The 18,135-nt window shown below is 40.3% G+C and overlaps 1 protein-coding gene across 1 annotated transcript in view; it reads right to left on the bottom strand.

Annotated features, from left to right (window-relative positions):
- The window catches only part of POLR3B (RNA polymerase III subunit B), a 103,495-nt gene that overhangs the window by 36,326 nt on the left and 49,034 nt on the right, over window positions 1-18,135 (bottom strand). Inside the window, exons 17-20 of the mRNA XM_078449521.2 lie at window positions 15,133-15,207; window positions 14,216-14,314; window positions 9,709-9,836; window positions 1,528-1,737 (exon numbers count right to left, since the gene is read on the bottom strand). Coding sequence (XP_078305647.1) covers window positions 1,528-1,737; window positions 9,709-9,836; window positions 14,216-14,314; window positions 15,133-15,207 — 512 coding nt within the window. The remainder of the gene's footprint in view (window positions 1-1,527; window positions 1,738-9,708; window positions 9,837-14,215; window positions 14,315-15,132; window positions 15,208-18,135) is intronic.

The raw sequence follows: 18,135 nt of genomic DNA, 5'->3' as shown, positions 1-18,135 counted from the left end.
AACTTCCCGCACTGAATCCCTCAAGAAGACCCATCTGCTGTAGAGTCACCCAAGATTCTGTGACTGCATTTCTTTTCTTTTCTCCCTTTGGCCAAGCAGTTATTCTAAACTGCATTCTCTCTCTAATCGCCCTAGGATATACTGAGCCATGTCAGAGTTTACTTAAATAGGGAGACACCTCAGGATTAAATGTCAGCTATTACTGATGAAATAAATGCACGGCTGTAAAATCCTTCACTTACGATTCTCCACCAAAGGCAGAACTCTTAATAAGAAATCTAAGAACGTGGGTTTAGAAAATCAGGAAAAAGTGGGTTTCTAAATAAAGCCTCCGTGCTCGAATGTAACTTTTAAAATATGAAGGTGACCGTGCGATGAAGTAACAAATTTCAACATCTGGACAGGAGATGAGGATGTTAGTAGGTCTCCGAGAAAGGTCTCAGTCATTATGGCTCCTGGTAAATTGTGTGTGGCCATAATAAACTCCGCTCAGCGAGCCAGCTGCTTTGGAAACATTACATGATCTTGAAATTCCGTACACTGGCCATTAACTGCAACGTGTTAGAGTGCAGTGGGAATCTGAGCTGCCTGAAATCAAGAAGCGTTTTCCTCCAAGTGTGAATGGACATTTTATTTACAGGTGATAGCTTAAAAGCTAGAGGACAGTAAACTCAGATCATTAAATGGTGTTGCAGAGTTTCTGACAGATATCACAAAGTCTTCAGATTTCCACATAAACGTTACCAGTTAATCAGAAAGGAAAACATCTAGTTTTAAAGCATGGCTGTTGTCATCTGGAGGAAAAAAAAGAGGCATAAATTAAGTGCAGCCAACATTAATGCCAAAGACACATGTCTAGGAGTGCTATTACGGCTGCCTAGCAACTACAGAGAGTAAAGGGGAAGGCAGAGTGAGTATGCCAGGGAGGAAAAAGAGAGAGATTATGAAGAGAGGAGTCAGACTTCAGGTCAGGTGACAGCTAACAAACCATGAGCAGTGACTTGCAAAAGTAAACTGTCAGAAAACTGACAAAAAGATTGCACAGGAACTGGTAGGTCGGGGGTCTGTGCATGGGTATTTTTAACTTTTAGCATTTTGCTAACAAAAAGGTCTAACATTACGGGGTTGAGACATACAATTAAAAAACCCTTTAACACAGAAATATTGCTATGGCCTTCTCAGTTTGTTGTTGACTAACTAGATTATCCAAAAACCGTTTTTCATCTATTATAATTCCTGCTAGGAAATAAACAAATTCTTGCATGTTTTCTGTTGAGGAACTCTCTCAAGTCCCCAATAAAGTAAAATAACAACAACAAAGATACACTTAATAATACATTTAACAAATTACCTCTATGTAATATTCATTAAAAAAGTCAACACTGAAACTTAACCACCTCCTGTTTGTATGTTACAAAATTCAAATCACTTGAAACTGACATTAACATTTTGACACCAGGTGACTTTTAGCTGATTATCCTTATTATACCTAATTCTGCACACCGTGAGCTCTGTAGACCCACTTACCTCTGTCCAAGGAAGCCTTATTTAAAACAAGGGCATCTTCAATATCATAGCCGCTGTAACTCATCACGGCAACTGTTGCATTCTGTCCAGCTGGCAGTTTCTCAAATTCTATCAACTCAATGGTCTTTGTTTTAACCATGGGTTTTTGTGGATATGCTAGCAGATACATGAGAGTATCGATTCTGTTCCGCTGGTTGTATCCAATGGTACCTTCATTGATATTGGACAAAACAAAGTGTACATTCTATTATGTAAAATAATTAGGTAGCCATGTGTACCGAGATTAAAAAAAGGTATTAATTTCACTAAAATGAAGAAAACCTTCAGGTTAAACATTTCAAAAGCAATAATACCCTCATAGTGGCTAACGACTTTTAAAAGCAATTTTCCTCCATAAGGTTAAAAGTCCTATAAAAGAGGAAACATTTGCATGGGTGCCTGGGTGGCTCAGTTTATTGAACATCTGACTTCAGCTCGGGTTGTGATCTTATGGTTTGTGGGTTCGAGCCCTCCATCCGGCTCACTGCTGTTAGTGGGGAGCCCACTTCAGATCTTCTGTTCTCCGCCCCCACTCCCCCCAACTGCCGCTTCAAAAATAAATCTTAAAAAAAAAAAAAGTCCTACAAAGAGGAAAAATCACACCCAAAGTATACCAACCTAACCCCATTGAGGAACCAGTCTCTACTGGTTTCATAGGTAGTCCACATTTCATAATTGCATAGGTAAATCCACATTTCTTAAACTCAGTTCTAGCATGTTATGCATACAGTTCCAGCTACTGGGATGAGAAGGTAATTAGAAACCACTGCCGAGTGCTGACAGATAAGGATATATTTCATAAAAATTAATCAACCATTAGAAAAGTTCTAAATGAAAAAGAAAAGAGAAAACGGAGGAAAAGAAAGGAAGGAACGAAAAGGAGGAAAGTGAAAGCAGAGAAGAGTGGATTTACCCATTTGTTTAACTCTTCATTTACTAAGCAATGAACACACAACTACTCTATACCCAACAGGGGAGATAAAACGGGGAAAGGCATGGTGGCCCCTTCCTCTAAGAAATCCAAGGTCCTGTCCAATCAGGTACAGGCTTTTCTGTCCTTAGCAATCAGACTTTCCACCTGTTGGGACCTTGGAAGTTGTTCCTGTCAACTGGAAGTGAAATTAGGATGTTATTCTCTGTCCCTTTCCCCTGTAGGGGCTCACTAAGGATCAGAGACTTGCACCAAAAAAGGGTTTCACTCTCATGGTCTTGTGAATACATAGTTGCTCCTACTCAGAGACCTTAAAATGGGGACTCACACTTGCCCTACTCCTGAACTTATGTGTGGGTTACTGAGCCTCTTTAACTTCTCCCAGGTGTCTCTTCTTTTCCCTTGAGTGGCTAAGAAGGTAGCTTAAGTCACTTTTTCTCTTTCACATGCTTGCATAGGGACACATCCTCAATACCCACATGTCCCAAGATGCCCATGTGCCATTTAATGGAATTAAGCTCTAAGGTGAGCAGATATCAAAACTCATTATTTCCTTCACCTTTTCCTCTGTACTCATGTCATGAAATCAATGGTGATTTCAATTCAGGGATGAAAATAACATATTCACGCAGCAAAAATGATATGGGACTCCTTGCCGATTACTATTGAAAGAAATCATGAAACCTTCAGGGCTCACTATAGAGGCTCAGTAAGTGTCAGTAAACAAAACTGAATTGCATAATTTTATAATAAATATTTGCACTTAAATCTCTAGAAAAGTTATCAAGATTCAGCTGAAAAAAATAGTTAAACTGAATCTCATGAACTTTTTGTTGAGTTTACACTAAACTGCCAATTAATTTATGTTATTTTAGTGCCAACTAATAAACTGGGCAGGATACCTGGTAATGGATCACTGTTTCAGAAATAAAATCACTGTTGCCTGGATCGTGGTAAAGTTCACTGACAATAAGTTTGTCGTTTTACATGAAATCATTTAAAATTTATGTTGAGATTTCAGCTCCAATTGTATCCTCCACCCAGCTTGAGACAAGGGTTCAGGCAATGTCCCACCAGGCTGCCAAACCCGTCTTCTGAAACCTGAGACAAGCATTATTATGCAGCAGGGAAGGCATTGATGGCTGCACCCCCAAACAATGGTGAAAGAGAGGAGATCCCGCTATAAATTGTGCTACCAGGCCCAGAACATAATTCTCAGGCATTACAATTGACCTGACCACTGAATGGATGAACAGCAAAATGGTTTAGCAAATGTCTGGTGCTTATGATCTCATTAGAAATCCTCCTTAAAGGCTTTTTGAAGAATTTGTCGGAGCACATGTGTATATACATTTTTAACAGCACTGATGGGTGTGGTGTGTTGGTTAAAACAGGATTTATAAACTATGACTTCTCTATCATAAAACTTCAAAATGCCATCACACTCTATAATTTTTATAAAAAGCCTGATGACTATTTTGCCAGTAAGCAAGCTTTGTGAGAAAATGTCATGCAGAAATTAAAAGGCTGGTCTGGTGAAGCACAGGCTCAAAATAGGATGCCTCTTACTGTTTTCAGCTTCCTTAAAAAGGGCGTTGCGTCTACGTAATAACTAATGCAAGGAGACCAGAAGCTGCGTTCTCCCTCCCACTGCTCCATTTTGCCCTAACTACAGTCTCATTTCCTCATTACCCAGGACATAATCTTTCTTACAAAATCGCATTTTCTTGACCATAACTTTCCTAAGTTGCAGGTTGGCACAGCAAAGTATGTAGATGTAGGTTAAAACAGTGAGGACATGTTTTAAGGTAGGATGAAAAAAGGTTGGTAAAGATACATGTAGGTTAGGAGAATATAAGGAAATGCATACTGAAAAACATAAAATGAAGTTTAATGAATTTATGTTTTCTGTCTTCCTTTGTCCAGTTTCTTTTTATTTGAGAACATTATTAAAACCAACAAACTTTATCATTTAAAGTGTAAGTATTGAGGAGTTCTGACAGATTTATGCCTCTGTAAAATCACCACAACAATCAGGATCCAGAACACTTCCGACACTCCCAAAAAATATCCCTCCCTATCCATGACCCCAGGCAACCACTGCTGTTTATCATTACAGCTCGCACTTTCTAGAATTTTATATAAAGGGAATCATGCAGCAGGGATACTCTTTTGCTGCTGCTTTCACTTAGCATAATGACTCCAAGGTCCATCCATGTGGCTGTATCATATTCACTCTTCATTATTGCTGAGAAGTATTCTGCTGCACGTATAAACAGTTTATTTACCCATTCACCTGCTGATGGACACTGGCCTTGTTTCCAGTTTGGGGCACTTGTGAATAAAGCTACTACTAACATTCATGCACAAGACTTTGTTCACTTCTCTTGGGTAAATACAGAGCAGTGGGATTTGGTAAGGTTAACCTAAAAAACTACTTAATAATTTCCCAAAGTGTTATACCATTTATGTTCACACCAACACTGTATGTGCTTCTTAGCTGCTCTGCATCCTGACACTTAATATGTCTTTCCCATGTTAGTTGTTCTAATAAGCATGTTGTGGTGTCTCAGTTTTAATTTACATTTATCTGATGACTAGTAACAACGAATATACTTTCACGAACTTACTGGTCATTCCTATTACTATTACCCTTTGTGAAGTGTCTGGTTTTTGTTTTTGCCATCTTTTAACTGAGCTGTCTTGTCACTGAAGAGTTCTTTATATATACTGGATACAAACCCTTTATCTGATGTTACATATCTATATTGCAAATACTTGCTCCCATTCTGTGGATTAAGATCTTTCATAGAGCAGAAGTTTAATTTTGAGAAAGTCCAAATGATTAATTTTTTTCTTCTTCACAGCCTGCACTTTTTGAATTCTAAGAAATCTTAGGTCATTCAAAGTCATGAAGACTTTTGGGACGCCTGGGTGGCTCAGTCAGTTAAGTGTCCAGCTTTGGCTCAGGTCATGATCTCACGGCTTGTGTGTTTGAGCCCCACGTTGGGCTCTATGCTGACAGCTCAGAGCCTGCAGCCTGCCTCAGATTGTATATCTTACTATACCTACTGAGCTGGCACTATGCTAGGCACCAAGGATACAGTAATAAATAACACAGACATAATCTTGTCTCGAAGACACTTATATCCTACAGTCTAGCAGGGAAGCCACCTTGATCATGGTCTGCAGTGAAGAGGAAAAAGTGAGGAAATAAGATAGTTTCAGTTGAGAAGAATTTTAGTAAGTTCTATAGATAACATTGCACAGAAGATATAAGGTAACCTTTTAGAAGTTACTCAACCAAAGTGGGAGTCTGTTTCCTTGCCAGAAACACAAAAGGTATGTATTAGATCTGACAGGATTATTATTATGATTAAAAGAAGAAATGCATATAAATCATCGGAGTAGTCAGTAAGCAGCATCATTCATTAACAATACTACTAATATTAGCAGTAACACAAACATACATCCCTTGACCTCTGCATTGTCACCTGTTCCGCCTCCAAAGCTAACCCTACTAACCGGACGACAGTTTAATTTTATCTCCATTAAGTATTCATTATTAGCATTCTAGTCTCAGGAAACATCATACAATCTTACATCTGAAATACCGACAAGGATTTAAATAAATTTTTTTTGGACAAACAGTGAAATTCTAAATACAATTGTCAGGGATAATTTGGTCAAGACGTCTTTTCATTCTGTACCCACCAAATTGATAAAGAATAAATATTCTAAAAAAAGAAAATCAAACCGAAAGGTGAATGAAATGTAGAGGAAGATGTAGAATGAAACAAAATTTTATGAGGATCTTTGTATATTATGTATTTCTAAGATCTCAAAATCTTCTAGGCTACTTCTAGGACAACCCACTCTACTTTGAAGTGGGGAATACAAGAGAAGGAGCTATCTGCTCTGGAACAGCATCTACTGAAAACAAAAACTAAAACAGAAGCTACGTTACTTCCTGAGCTAATAAATAAATAAACAGATAAAAAGTCCGAGCAATTTGGAGGTGAAGGAGGGCTGGGAAGAGACCGGGCCTAGGGGAGGTATGTGATGCATATTCATGAACTGAGCTGATAGTGACTGAAAGATCTCTTTAACTAGGAGAAAGTGTTCCACTAGCGGATTGCCAATTAATAAAACGGGCAGGATATGAAAGCGTGACTCGTGGACTGGAGTCTGGTTCCAGGGAGTACGTCCAATGCAGCTCCGACACACAGCCTTCACTTGGAGCGCTGAGTGACCCAGGTCACCCTCGCCAATTCCACACACGTCTACCTGGCTTCTTGCTCGGAACCTTGTCACAACAGAGCCATATTCATGGAAGGTTAGGTCTTTCTTAGTAGCACAATAAGATGGTGTGTGGAAGCCTGTACTTTATTAACAACTTAAAGAACCTTAGATTTAAGAAACACCTCTGCTGGGGTTTCACGACTAAAGTGAGCTTTCTCTTATGTACAAGGTGAGGCTTTCAGTCTGTGCTTTGTGCTCATCTTGGTCTCCTTGGTAGTGACAGAAAAATGATTTTCTCTCATTTTCTCACTCTGTTCACTGGGGGCAGACGGTTGGTAGTGAAAAGTAGACAGCAAATCTTCCAGGTTGGCTAGAATATGTAGTGTGTTAATTCTGGGCTACTGTCTTCCACTATCCATATGGACTAACGGATGAACGGCACGAAAATAATACTTTAGAACATTCACACAGAATCCCTGAGATGTATACAGTCTTCAGCAATGGCTCCTACTTAAAATGGGATAGCACGACTTTTAGTTACCAGCAGCCGAGACTGCATGGAATTAAAATGACTCCGAGAAGTCCAACTCAAAGTGCTAGGTCTGCTTTACAGACCTGGGCCTCTGCTGTGGGTCTTCTCCCTCTGCTGGCCTTGTTCCTTTTGGGAGTTTTCATCTAGACCTAGCTTGGTACTTCTACAGCTATTTCAGCGTCCGAAGAGAAACGTGGTCATGTAATGTGCCAACTCTGAATGTACTTTTATCTTGATGCTTTTCTTCCCAGTCAGGTGTTTTATAATAACAAACAGTAACAAAGGCTTTTTTTTTTTTTTTATTACTTAAGATATTCTGTGGCTTTTGTCTTCCTAGCGTCAGCAGTAACGTCAGAGGATTGTATCCAAGGAGCTAAATGTGCAGGACCCAGGGTCAGAGCAGCTGAATACACCAACCTCAGAAAACACAGACAATGAATTGCAAATGACACTCAAAACAAAACGAGAAAAAAAACCTTCACACAGAAAACTACAAAAGAACTCTACAGACACTGAATTGGCTTTCTGTACACACTGATCCTGCTTAACTGTGTGTGGTAACTAACCAAACGTTGCAGATACTCATGGCCACAAAATAAAGGCTTTTTTTTTTTTTTCTTCTGGTAGGGAGACGAGTTACAAAAATAAAAATATTATTTCTTCCCTTCAAGTCTCTTCTTTAAAAAAAAAAAAAAAAAGATTCACCAAGTGGAGATAGATTCGTAGCCCTTTCTGTTTCAATGTTCAAACACAAGCAAAGAGTGGCATTAGCGATGAAGTGATTAGTCTTCCGTTAATTCTGCTGAAGGTTCTACACAAAAGGTGTATTGTTTCAGCCAGGATTCACATCATGAAACAAAATGGTTTGGTAAACCCAATAGAAGTGATAGCCCTTTCATGACACACAAGGTTCAGTACTGTATATTTCAACTTGTTAGCAAGTCACAAGCACAAGCGGGAAATCAGCCTACACTGCTGCTGAGGATGAATGGGAAAGGGGAAATTGATGAGCCTCGGCTTAGATTTTCCCACTGGGAATTATTCTGAACTGTCCAGGCATTACGTCATTCAGGTAAATGGTTGCAGGACAACATGTTTTGCCAACCAAAGCGCAATATAAAAACTTGAAAAGAAACATACACTATCTGGGATGAGATGTAGGATTCCTTAATTGTCAAGCTACGGTCAGTTGCAGCTGATTGCTGGCAACTGAGAAGCTAAATGCTTTCTGGTGGTTACTCAAAGGCAATGCAAAAACCTTTCAGTTTCTTTACGAAGCTCCTTGTATCATACTTTAAACCAGAAATGGCATACCATATTGATGTCACAGACATAAATGAAAATAGAACTTATTAAACTCACTAGGATTTAAAAAACATTTTTAAATGATTTTTAAGAAACATTTCAGAAAAAGTTTATAAGCAAAACTTTTTCTTGTTTTGGCCTGGTATCTTCGCCATATCACCTTCAAGATAAAACCAAAAATCGTTAATATGTGGTGCCCCTCCCAGTATGCCACCATACCCATATTAGGCTAAACACCCATACCAAAGCACCAAGATGCCCCATGCAACGCTTGCTTCTATTTTCATGCCTGTGAAAAATACTCTGGGTCTTTCAAGACCCGGTTCAGTTCTATTCTTCGGAAACAACCTACTCTCTAACCTCTAGTGACCTTTCAGCTCTCATTCCCTAAGATTGCAGCTGTTGGTCAACTCCAGCACCTATCACATATCTTGAATTATAGTTGTTCTTGTTGGGCTCTCCTACTAGACTGTGAACACCTTGAGGACAGGGCTCTGTCTCACCTCTCCATGTTCAGGTCCCAGACTCACTGTCTGGTCTACACATGATGTTCAACAAGTGTTATGGATGGAGAACAGATAAATTAATAGATACATGGAGGAGAGAGGAAAGAAAATGGAAGAAAAATGAATTCAGAAATTTGTATGACACGAACTGGTGTTTCAGAAGCTATGGGAGCAAGGATGAGGATGTAATGGGTGCAATGACTGTCACCCTGACCATCACTAGCACATTCTAATATATACCATGCATCTTCGGCTCTCTTCCTCCCTCCCTTCCCTCCACCTTGTGTTTTTCTGCTCTTTCTTCCATTTCTTCTGGTTCACAACTGACATTTTATAGAGCTTTTCTCTTCATGTTTACCGCCTTGTCATTCTGTGACATCTATTATATATCTCCTTGTTTGGTCAAAGGAACAAGTTCAGAGAGGTTTTCTCTATTTCTGTTTATGCTTCAAACATGGCGGGGCACCTGTAAGCCCTGCGGAGTTCACAGGCAACCCTCTGAGGTCAGTAACACTCAGGAATTAGCAATGTCTGACTTAACCAAGCATTTCATACTACTGGAGTAAGGATAAAGATTTAAGCCTTTTTCCAAGTATTTGCAACCAAGTTCAAGAAGGAAATCTTACCCATGGCTTGTTTCCCCATGGCACATTGGTATGTGTTTCTTGGGGACTGGTTATGATGAGGATATGGGATGAGGCCAGCACAAACGCCAAGAAGAGTGAAGGGCTCAATCTCCAAGTGGGTGGTATCTCTGTTAATTAAAAATTAGACATCTAAGACACCAAGGACTAGAACAAATAGCTCTTAAAGAGTATAAAAATATTACTATCAAGGTCCCAATGGGGGTGCCTGGGTGGCTTAGTCAGTTCAGCGTCTGACTCTTGATTTCAGCTTAGGTCATGATCCTGGGGTCGAGCCCCACATCGGTCTCTACACTGAGCATGGGGCTTGCTTGAGATTCTCTCCCTCCCTCTGCCCCTCTCCCCTGCTCGTTCATTCTCTCTCAAATAAAAAAAAAAGTCCCCCAAGGACCTAGATAATAAAATTTATAAGTCTATATGAATATAAAAATTTATACACAAATACATGTAATTTATATAAAACCTCAATGTTTGCTGCTAGTAAAACTGATAAAAATAAAATATAATAAAATGAATTATTTTTTTTCAGTAATAGAAACTTATTACTTATAGAAATGTAAGAGAAGGGAGATAGTACAAAATACCCCTGTAAGAAAATAAAACATTATTACATACTAATAACAATAACCCTTATAAAGAAATCACTATATTGGGCATATCAAAATGCAATACCAAAAATATCCACATGGCTGAGTGCGTTGCTTTTCTGCCCTTTTCCAACTTGTATCAATGACAAAGTTGTATGACCATTTTCAAGAGGAATAGATCCTGCTGAAGAAGTTACTAGAAGATGTAAGGGGACCAACACCACAACCACCAGGTAAGTGTGGCTGTTCAGCACTTGTTCAGTTAGATTAGTATAACTAAGGAATGGGATTTTTCATTTTACTTAATTTCAATTACATATTAAAAACTCAAATTTAAATAACTCAGTTCAGTTGTTCAAAACCTCTGAGTTATGTTTGTAACAACTTACACTTGTGAGTCTACTTTTCCAAATGTAAATGTTATGAAACCAGATCAGTTATTTCCAATGAACATCTAGCCTTCAAACTGAGATGTGCGTTAAGTGCACACCAGATTTTGAAGACTTATAATAAGGAAAAAAATACATAAAATCTCAATATTTTTATATTGACTACATGTTGATATGACAACATTTTAGATATACTGGGTCAAATACAGTTATTAAGATTAACTTCACCTATTTCTTTTTCAGAGTGGCTACTGGAAAACGTAGATATATGGGCTTGCATGACATTTTTTTATTAGACAGCTGAGCTGTAGGTACTGGACACAAAGGAAGACTTTATCTAGTAGGTGTTAGAATCTTCATTACTTTTGTAACACATTTTTGCAAAAATACCAGTTTTGGCTAAATGATACAGCAGCTCAGGTATTTTAAAAGGAAAGGGTAGCCAGACTGTTTCTGGGTCTTGCTGAAAGTAACAGTCATCACATCCAGTGTCTGTGGTCTCTGCTGATCCTCTATTCCTTCCTCAAGCATTTCTAAGACATAATTTTAGTCATTTCAATGGCTGGGGCACCTGGGCGGCTCAGTGGGTTAAGCATCTGCCTCTTGATTTCAGCTCGGGTCATGATCTCCTGGTTCCTGAGTTTGAGCCCCACATCGTGCTCTGCACTGACAGCGTGGAGCCTGCTTGGGATACTCTCTCTCTCTGCCCCTCCCCTGCTCTCTCTCTCTCAAAAAATAAATAAACTAAGAAAAAAAAAATAATGTCAATGGTTTATAGTACCTGTGAAGTGATTTCCAAGATAGGCCAACCCATTGTGGAAAATTAGTTGCAATGCACATGGCAAAAGATTTCCCACTTATCCAGTCATCCATCATGATTTTTTTTTCCCCCAGTATACATATGAATTATGTTCCTAGCTTGGTTGGAGAGAATGCTGTCCATGTGGCTCTTGGTTTGAAGAACACAGTTTTGACCTTATGACCTGGCAGAACCCCAACTCTCTCAGATATGTTAGGCCTTTGTCGGCAGAGACGGAAAGGGCTCTAGGTTTGGTTTTGTTTTATTTAAAAGAGAAACTGCTTATAATGACATTTTATGGCTTACAATAACAGTTCATTTAAAATGTACAGTTTTGTTTAAATATTGGCCAATTTGAAATATGGGCCAATTTCTTCATGTAAATAAAAACTATGCAGATTGAAGATGAAAATGAAAAAGGTAAAGACCTTTTCATAACAATACATCTAAGAGCATGTATCTTCTGATAATTATTCAAAGTCCAAATGCTCTGATTTTGACTTCTATAAAACAAAAAGGAATACTATTATTTGAAATTAAAACCACCATAATCTTCTGTCCTGAACAGGAAATAGGAGACTTTCTAGTCAATGTGCCTAAGGGCCTTAAATTTAGCTCAAATCAAGATTCTGTAACCTGTCGTTTGCAACAGCAGAAAAATCAGAAAACAGCCTAAATATTCAACAACAGGTTAAATAAACTATTTATGTGTAGTCAGACAATGTAATATAAAGAAACTGAAGTAATATATTTATATAGGTATATACACATATGCTAATATAAAAAATGTTCAGAATGATGAAGTTGGTAATGATGGTAGGTTTAAATCAAGTTTAAACATAAACTATGCTGCCTTGGTCCCATACACTGTGAGTGACCGTGTAGGTATGTTTGTATTCCCTTAGAAAAAAATCTGAAAGAGTACATTAAACCATTAGCACTGATTACATCTGGAGGCTGGAGTCTGGTGGGATGGGGAAGGAAGGGGATTCATTCTTTTTACTTTATGCTTGTCTACATTTAAAAAAAAGATCATAAGTACGAATTACAGGATGTCAATTTTTTTCTATTTTTAAAATAAAATGAATTTGATGTATGGGTCAGCTTGGTGATTGGGTGGTACTGATTCTAATGGCTGCATTCCCTTATCACAGCAAACAAGGCAGAGAAAAATCCCTGCCTTTGTGAAGCTTCTAGCGGAAAGATAAATACACAGATAAATCGATAAAATACACATTTCACAGATTTTATTGTAAGGTAATAAGCACTAGAAAAATAAAGCAGTGAAGAGGGGTGTGCACAGAGGAGAGGTTTCTATTCTAAATGGGGTCATCAGGAAAAAGCACGGAGAAGGTGACACCCGAGTGAAGACCTGGGGGAGCTGAAAGAGTGAGCCATGCAGGGTATGAGTGTTCCAGGCGAGGGAACGGCCAGCGCAAAGGTACTGAGGCAGAAGCACGCCTGAGGTGTGAAGAGCCTAGTGTGGTTAAACACAGTGAGGGAGGAGGGGGAGGAGAGGATGCTGCAGGCACCAGGTGGGGCAGGCAGATGGTGCAGGAACTTGAAGCCTCTGCAAGGACTTCCAAGGGAGAGGGAAAGCCGCTGGGGGTTTGAGAAGAGTCGGGAAAAGACCACTTTCATCTATTAAGAACAGACTGTGCGGGAAGTAGTGCCAAAGAGTCAGGAGCCTTTTGCGAGGCCCCGGGCAGGCAATGGCAGCAGCCTGGACTGGCACGGTAGGTGCAGGTGGGGAAAAGAGGTCAGACTGCAGGGATACGGCAGAGGCCGACATAATGAGCCACGGCACTGGATGTGGGTGTTGAGGAGAGCAGCGGAGGCTGAGAGACAAGGACGCGCTGCTATTCACAGGGTTACTACAGAACAGTTCTCTACAGGGGTTACTACGGAACGGTTCTCCTCTATGTCCACTCCGTCTTCACCTGGCACTATAAAAATAGTACTTTGAGACAGTCACGCCTTTAAGGAACAAAGATTCCGACTGAAAAGCATTATTTACTAAATCACAATAAGACAAAAAGGGAGTGGTACATTTCATCTGGTGGCAGAAAACAGAAAAGTACTTTCTTGACTGAAGACGTAAATAGTTATCAGGTGCCAGTAACAAACTCCTACCTATTAAACAATATAACTGAGAAAATTCCTGTTTCAGGTAAGCAGTATCATCAGTCCTGGGCATCAGACAGGAAGTTCTATGAATGTCCTCTACTGTCCTCTAAAGAGAACAGATGCTTCTAAAAATATCACTATTTTTGAAACATTGTGAACATAGTACCGTTTTTTTGTTTATATTGCACATAAGTTTAGAGACATCCTAGAACATATAACGTCTGGAATTCCTGCACTGACAAGAATTCAGGTGTCCTCTCTAGAAGAGAGAAATACATCTTTAACGTAGCCTGACCTCTTAGTTCAATTTTGACATTAATCAAATATCAAAATCAGAGAAGCAATTCCTTTCAAGAAATACACACTAAGTGTAAAATGAATGGAAAAGATAATGAAATCTAAAGACTGTTAGCAGTTGGTGTGATAGTCTTACAGCAGGATAAAGGATGGGTAAGGCTTTATTATAAGACAGTATACTTCTAACAGTTCCTACTAAGAGGAAACACAACAGAAAAGATGAAATGAAAAGAAAGCTCTTTCTATAATCAGAACAGGTTTTAATTATGGCTGTTACGGATCCTACTCACTTATTAATTGTATGTTCATAGAGTGCGATGTTACAATCATTTTCTTCATTCACATCTAAATATTCAACCAGACTCTCGTGTAAGAAATCTTCAAAATTCCTGGGAAAATATTGGTGACATGTATATGACTGAACAGCATTTCACTGCAGTGTTTTACATGCGATAATGGAGGATGCTGGCTTTCATTTACACCCAAGGCATCTTTCTCTCCCAGAAAGTAACACTATATTGGGATGCCTGAAACATGTTACTCTTGGAGCATACAGTGATCTCAAATCACTGAAATAAAAACAGTAAAACATCTATGACACTTGTCAATCTGGCCCCCATTTCTGAAAATATCTCCTAGGACTTTAAAAAGCTCCTGTGGGGGCGCCTGGGTGGCGCAGTCGGTTAAGCGTCCGACTTCAGCCAGGTCACGATCTCGCGGTCCGTGAGTTCGAGCCCCGCGTCGGGCTCTGGGCTGATGGCTCGGAGCCTGGAGCCTGTTTCCGATTCTGTGTCTCCCTCTCTCTCTGCCCCTCCCCCGTTCATGCTCTGTCTCTCTCTGTCCAAAAATAAATAAAAAAAAACGTTGAAAAAAAAAAAAAAATAAAAAAAAAAAATAAAAAGCTCCTGTGATGAGAGACCCACCATGTGTAAATCAACATATCCCTGTTACTTCACAGTGTGCTAATTTACGCCAACACCCTGTGGTCCTCACAATATAAACTGCTAATATTTTACAAAGTCTAAGCAAATTCACATAGAGAGGAATGGGTTTTTAAAAGGCTGAAACATTTAGTAGAGAGGAATTAAGAGACTATAAATGACATCATACTTTTCTGAAAAGCTCAGATCAAAAAATGCCACCGCTGGTCAAATCATATATGCATGAGTATCAAGGAGATTGAGAAGTTTTGCTTTTGGCCATTTACCTGTACCCCTGAGCCAGCTCTTCCATATGTTTATTTGTGACTGCAGGCTTCTGTTTCTTAACAATTATGTAGGGTCTGGAATGGAAAAAAATAACAAATTCACAGTAGTTCAAGAGAAGAATTAAGTCAGCAAGGAAGTTTACTACAGTAAAATGAAGGAAGCTAGAGATACAATCAACCTGATTTCTGGACTGCCTGAGGACACCGGGTAGTCTCTGCACGTGTGAAGTGCACAGAGGCCTATTTTCTCTCCCACATATACACAAAAAGACACACACACCAGCCCATGTGTGTATATGTGCATGTGCACACATATATATACACACAGTATTTCCCCCAAGTGTCTTAGGAAATACTTAGTTTTAAATGAAAAGGCAAGGCAAAAACAATACTCAGTAAGATTGAAAGAGGAAACAAATCTTTAATGTCTTGGTTTTAAAAACCGTGTAGATGCATCAGACCAAAGGCATTTCCTCAGATTTCACATAGGAATACGTGATCTACCACCCAAGAGGTCGGCAGCAGAGAAGTGTCACTGAGGACAACAATGGCATTCTGTAGCAAAGGTCTGATGAACATCAGCTGTTCAGAGTGGCTCCATTTTGGACAGACACCGCTGGGCTACGCTGGCAGGTCACGTAAAGCTACACACGAACCGAAAGAGGGGCTACACGTTTAAAGAAAATAGAGTTTCTTCTTAACGAGAGAATGGGCGTAAGGTAGAGAAAGCTTTTGGCTTCCACGTTCTGGTAGATTAACCTGTAACTGTCAGGGGTGATTTGCCTCCGAGGGCTTCGCCACCACGAGGAGACGCCGACACAAAGGATGGCACGCGGCACCGAAACGTCAAGGGCTGTCGCTATTTGGATAAGCAGCTCTTACAGCGGGGAGTGAGCCACCCCCAGACACTTGTGCGCCCTACCCGAAAGTCCAAATAGCTACTGGAGGACTAATGAGCGCTTTTAAACAGTTAAGAAGAAGAGCTACACAATTACAAAAGGGGAACACAAGTCGCTGAGAAATGAACTGAGTGAACTTTTCATGCAAATCAACATTACCTCGAAATCCTGGTTTCCGGGGAGGGAAGCTGAGACGCTGCCACCTCATTCGAGGGCTGCACGGAACTCAGGCGGAGAGATGCCCAAGTGAGGACGGACACGGGTGCAGGGCAAGGGTCACACTCCGCTCCCTCACTTTCTTTTTGTTTTAATTTTATTAAAAAAAACTTTTTTTAAAAAATGTTTATTTATTTTTGACAGAGAGAGAGAGACAGAGCATGAACAGGGTTGGGGCAGAGAGAGAGGGAGACACAGAATCTGAAGCAGGCTCCGGGCTCTGAGCTGTCAGCACAGAGCCCGACGCGGGGCTCGAACTCACAGGGTGTGAGATCATGACCTGAGCCGAAGTCGGATGCTCAACCGACTGAGCCCCCAGGCGCCCCTCCCTCACTTTCTACTCACTCGATAAATTCTACACATTCATCCTGCCAGCTCTACGTCATGCCATTATAAAATGACTACTAAAAAAAGAATTAATTTCTTTCAGACTATTTCATAATACACTGGATGTAAGGAAAGAGAAAACTCCTCAAACAGAATGACCTAAGAAAATGTCATGGTTTTCCCTACCCCTGACTGAATATGTTAATAGCTATAAATAAGCATCTAATGTGAGCCTGGCACCTACAAGGCACTTACCGTACCTTCCATCAGTCAGCTCTTGGGATAATCCTAGGGAGGCATTATTATTATTTACATTTTTTCAGCCACGGAAAGTAATAAAGTCAGAGCCACCAAGTCGGTAAGTAGGAAGTCAGGATTCAAACTCAGGTATGTCCATCACCTCAGGTTCTTTGGTTGCAAAGAAGAGAAACCAATTCTGGCTCATTTACACAAAAATGGAACTTACTAAAACAAAACAAAAAATTTAAAGGAATTTACTGGAAGTGTAAGAATTTACTAGAAGGATTAAGAATCCCCAAAACAGGGGAGTGTGGGTGGTGGGTGGCTCAGTTGTTTGAGTGTCCGACTCTGGATTTTGACTCAGGTAGTGATCCCAGGGTCATGGGATTGAGCCCCATGTCAGGCTCCACACTGAGCATGGAGCCTGCTTAAGATATATACTCTCTCTTTCTCTTTCCCTTTCTCCCCTTCTGCCCTTCTCTCCCTCACTCATGCTCTAAAATTAGGGGGAAAAATGGTGAAATGCCCAGCCTCACGACGGACCCTAAGGATCCAGGACGGAAGGAGTAACAGGCAGTCTCTCGCATGTGTTGCCATCAGGATGAATCAGTTCCAACCACTTCTTCCTTGAGCTATTCTATCTGAGATCCAAATCCTCTGAGGAGAGAGTGTGACTGGTCTACCTGGGTCATGTGCCTGACCTGTGGCTGCGCAGGAGAGGGTACCTGACAGACCATCCCAAGAAGAAGGAGGAGCAGTCTCCAAAGGAAAATGAGGAGGGTAACTGGAAGAAGTTGGATGCTGGACAGACAATGGCAGCCCAGTCTCAGCTGTGACAGACTTCAAAGCCCAAGCCCTTCTCACCACTCCAACCATTGCTGGCTCACTAACTTGTGCCCTAACACTACCTGAGGTCCACAATGAAGGGCCACAGTAAAACACAGAGGCTTATGAATAAGGTAACATCCTCAGCTGATGTCCCCAAATATCCCCCAAAGACCAGATACCCTGTCATAGTCGTCTTTGTGCCCCCACCTCCTGGCCAGTACCCGTGAAGAACAGGCCCTTAAGATGTACTGAATGACTTAAGACACCAACTTTCTACTGGGCCTAATGCTACTTCTTCAGGCCTCCACGTTTTTTATTCTTGCCATTCTTCAGCATTTCTCCTTTCCTCCTGCATCCGAGGAACACAATCCCACTCATCCTTTAAAGTTCAGTTCATAGCAACAGAATACAGTGGGTAAAAATCATGATTGTTGGAGTCAAATGAATTGTGAGGACTTTCAAGTGAAAAACAGACCCCGCCACCATCTAGCTT

Source organism: Panthera onca, chromosome B4 (assembly GCF_046562875.1).
Source record: "Panthera onca isolate mPanOnc1 chromosome B4, mPanOnc1 haplotype 2, whole genome shotgun sequence".
NCBI lineage: Eukaryota > Metazoa > Chordata > Mammalia > Carnivora > Felidae > Panthera > Panthera onca.
This window is presented reverse-complemented; position numbering and strand designations above follow the sequence as displayed.